This window comes from Chrysochloris asiatica, unplaced genomic scaffold, assembly GCF_000296735.1.
Source record: "Chrysochloris asiatica unplaced genomic scaffold, ChrAsi1.0 scaffold00458, whole genome shotgun sequence".
In the NCBI taxonomy this organism is placed as follows: Eukaryota; Metazoa; Chordata; class Mammalia; order Afrosoricida; family Chrysochloridae; genus Chrysochloris; species Chrysochloris asiatica.
The window spans coordinates 411,178-415,434 of NW_006408976.1; the positions used below are offsets into that span (position 1 = coordinate 411,178).

A 4,257-nucleotide genomic window follows, 5' to 3' on the forward strand; every position below is an offset into this window, starting at 1 on the left:
ATACTTTGGACATATTGTCAGGAGAGAACAGTCGCTGGGTAAGGTGGAGAGTCAGAGAAAAAGAGGAAGACCCCCAACGAGATGGATCAGCCAGGTGGCATCATTGATGGCATCAAGTGTGGCAGTGGTGGTGGGGTTGGCCCAGGATAGGACATTGTTTCGTTCTGCTGTGAATGGGGTCGCTATGAGTTGGTTCCAACTCAATGGCACCTGACAACAACAACAACAAGCAGAATGTGGCACTGTGGGTTAATGCACCAGACTGCAAAGCCATTTGAACTGTAAGGTTGGCAGTTCAAGCTCACCAACTGCTCCTCAGAAACCCTATACAGGGTCACTATGGGTCAGAACCGACTCGACGGCACTTAACAGCAACAACAACAAGCAGAATAGAGCCCTTGTGTGGTTCCATAGGAGAAGACTGGACTGCTAACCACAAGGTGGGCAGTTCACACCCACCAGACCCTCTCAGAAATCCAAGACAAGGTTGCAATGAGTCAGATGGTGTGCAACAACAAGCAGAACAAATGCAGTGTTTCTCCACTCGGGGTGCACATTTCAGACACCCAAGGAACTACTGAGGTCTTGGCCTCCTCCCAGACATTCTACTTAAGTGTGACAAGTTTTCTTTCTAGTGTTTGCTATCATTTATTGGTCTAGTAAATAGAGTATCATAGTCTTTCCTCAGAATTCAGAGAATATATGTGTACATGGTGCTCTGAGCTTTGGGATTTTTTCTAAACTTTCAAGTGGTTCTGATGGGCAACCAGAGTTGAAACCTGCCATAAGAGAGGGTGTTGGGTGGTGATCAGGGTCAGGACCTACGTAGTAATGATTTACAAAACATAAACCACTGTGATCCATGTTTTATGAAATTCCTACTTTGTGAAATTCTCTGGGGGGAAAAAAAATCATTGTTTTCTGTGCTTTTCTCCAGTTTTGCAGCTACAAAAATTGTGCTTGCCTTTAGTGAATATCTTGGAGTTGACACATGCTTGGCTGAATTAAAAGAGAGAAAGACAGCAGAAGAAATTGAGACTGAAACAGAGGGAACACCAAAAGCCCAAACCTCAAGTGTGGTTATGCAATAAAAACACAGTGATATAAAGATAAGCAATGATTCACAGGCCTTTCAGAAGTGCCAGGACATAGCTTACACACTGATTATTATGCAAGGTATCCAAATTATCTATCCATTTCACAATTTTTCTATTTTGTAAATAAGGACATCAAAGCCTTTCCAATGAACTCAGTGAATATATTTGTAAAAATAAAATAATGCCAATTGACTCTAATTTAATATTTAAATGTGCAGTATAATAGAAAGGGGGTAATTAATTTGTAAACCACTTTGCAAATCAGTGTTTTAAGCAGATAGTTTTTCAGCATAAGACTTAAAGATACATATCAGTTTTGTAATTAAAAAATCATTTTTACTTCAAAAATTAAATGCATGTTTCTACTGCCTATTTTTACTGGAGTTGTAAGATCATATCAAGGTCCCTAGTGGAAGTGAGCTTATTAGATAAAATAAATCTGTAACTAACCATTTTGTTTGCATCTGAGTGTGTCAAGCAATTCCTAGCTTCTTTACTCCATAAGAAAATAAAAAATACTTAATTTGATTTTTATGCTCTACTGTCTTGAGAAGGAAACCTTATTTTCATAGTTAATTCAATAAAATGATCTTTCCATTGATACATCTGAATGTGTGATATAAGCTCCCTTTTTTAAAGAAAAGCTTTTATTATTAATTAAATGATAATTTACATTGCAGAAAGCCAGTTTTACACTCAACCAACCACACTTTGCTTCATTGCAATGATTACAATCCCCTCCATGCACCATCAGCCAATATTATTTGCCTCTATTCCTTCCCTTTTCTCTCTTGATGTACACAAAACAACACACAGGAATATACAATCCCTTAAACAACTTAAGGGCACATTTTATAAGCTAGCCTCCTGCCTACCAATACTCAGCCTTTCTCTTTCCTTGAGTCTAGAGTCCTCAGCTGCTCTATCTCGCCACCCTATCACCTCTGTCTCGGTCAATAGTGTCTCTACTTCTCTGGTTAGGATCTAATGTTCCATTCCTGTTCTTCCCTCTTTATAGTCCTAGGGTCCTCTGTTCCTGGAATGCAAAATTAACTGCTCCTCCTTTTTGTTACATAACTTATAACTTTTCAGTTGTGACAATCGTGATTAGTCATGATAACAATTACTAACTATTGGATTAAAAAAAAAAAATCCTATCCCCATCTCCTTTCATCAGATCCATTTAGACAAGATGAAAACTATTCTGTGGAGACTCCACATTCCCCCACTTGCTCTGAAATGAAACTCCCTCTTAAAATCTTGTAAGCCAGACACTTTGTGCCTTTAAATGCCCATTTCAGATAGCCAACATCTAAGCTGCCCATCCCTATCAATCCTGTGTACTGAGGAGACAGACTTGGTCTTTGATTTGAAGGCTTCTTCCCTCTCAGTTGGTATTTTGAGTTACTAAGGAGCTCTGGTAGCATAGTGGTTACGAATCGGGCTGCGAGCCTCAGGGTCAGCAGTTTGAAACTACCAGCTGTTCTGCGGGAGAAAAATGAGGCTTTCTGCTCCCGTAAAGATTTACAGCCTCGGAAACCCTGTTCAGGGTCACTATGAGTCGGAACCAACTCCACAGCACATAACAACAACAACATATCCATAAGTAAAAGTGAAGATCATCAAACTGCAGCAATTTATACTTCCTTTCTGTACAAAATTTCTTTATTTTCCTTTAGTTAAGTTCTGATTATCAAGCCATCCAAGCTAGGTCAAAAGAGTACTATCTGCAAGCTTGAGTGTTTTTGCACACCTCCCCCTCAATTCATATCAGCTGGACACTTCATTCTCAGCTGTAGCCCCCAGAGACTAGGTCAGTGTTCATGGGCTCAGGAGTTCCCAAGTCTCTCAAAACTTTGGACCAACCACCCCTTCCTCTTCTCTCTCTAATATCAAGGTTGACAGGAGTCCATGGACCATGTTCAAACTCAGCCCAAGTCTTCATTACTGCCTTTCTCCCACTTCCACTAACAAGTAGACCAACACGGTCACCAGTGAGCTTACAAGCCTGCTCGTGTGTTCCCTTTAAGTCACAGTCTTGAAAGGGGTTTGTCCTGAAGGGACTTGACAGCTTGCCTTGATGGCTCCCAGGTGAACAATAAGCTCCATTTTTAAAAACTTTATACTCATATAAAATGTGCTATACATGCCAGCCATTTGTAAATCTCCTTGCAATGATATCTTTCTATGTTCAGATTATTCCTTGGGTTTGAGTTGTGATCACTAAACATCGATCTAGCAGGTTCAGTATCTAATGAGTGATGGTAAAACCAAAGAGTGAAATATCAAGAAAATTGAAGTATATATTTGCTGACTACTCAATGTATAAAAGATCTCTCATAAGAGCTATCATATGATTGGGAATGTAACATTTCTACATTCATACAAAGAAAGCATAGCTTAATTTGAGACACAAATTTAACCTAATAGACAATTAAAACATTCCAGATAAGCAATAACTCCCAGGAAATTAAATTTAACTTTTTGTCTTAGTCTGCATTCTCTAGATGAGCAAAGCCAGTGAAGCAGATCTATATATACAAGGGTAAGTCAAAAAGCACTGATACTTAAAAAAAAAAAAAAAAAAAAAAGCACTACTACTAGGGTTCCAGTTCATGCATGAACTGGTTTGCTCCAAACATAATGTGTTAAATTTTGTCTCTGCAATTAGTGGATGGCTGAAGACAAATTATATCAGTAATAAGTCTCTTTATGATATCTTCACAAAATAGAAAAAGGTCCAATCAAAACAGTAGCTTCCAAGAGGATCTATCAGTCCAGTTAAACTCAATTCAGAGAATGGGGGGTGTAGTTAATCTTACAGTCCAGAAACAGAGGACCCTATGACAAGGGAGAAGAGCATGAGTGGAATGTGGGTCCCTATCCAGAGAAGCAGCAACACCAGAGATGGAGGCAGGGATGAGTACATGGAGAGAGGGAGCAGCTGAGGACTCTAGACTCATGAAAAGAGAAAGACTGAGTGCTGGTGGCCAGGAGGCAGGCTTGCAGAATATGCCCTTTGGTTGTTTAAATGATTATATATTCCTGAGTGTTTTTATGTACATTCCCACAGAAAGAAAGAAAGAAAGAAAGAAAGAAAGAAAGAAAGAAAGAAAGAAAGAAAGAAAGAAAGAAAGAAAGAAAGAAAGAAAGAAAGAAA

The 4,257-nt window shown here is 39.1% G+C and overlaps 1 protein-coding gene across 1 annotated transcript in view; it reads left to right on the forward strand.

Annotated features, from left to right (window-relative positions):
* Window positions 1-1,091, forward strand: part of LOC102831855 (short-chain dehydrogenase/reductase family 16C member 6-like) — a 25,835-nt gene extending 24,744 nt beyond the window's left edge. Inside the window, exon 6 of the mRNA XM_006877294.1 lies at window positions 938-1,091. Within this exon, the coding sequence (XP_006877356.1) occupies window positions 938-1,091 (154 nt within the window). The remainder of the gene's footprint in view (window positions 1-937) is intronic.
* Window positions 1,092-4,257: the final 3,166 nt, after the last annotated feature.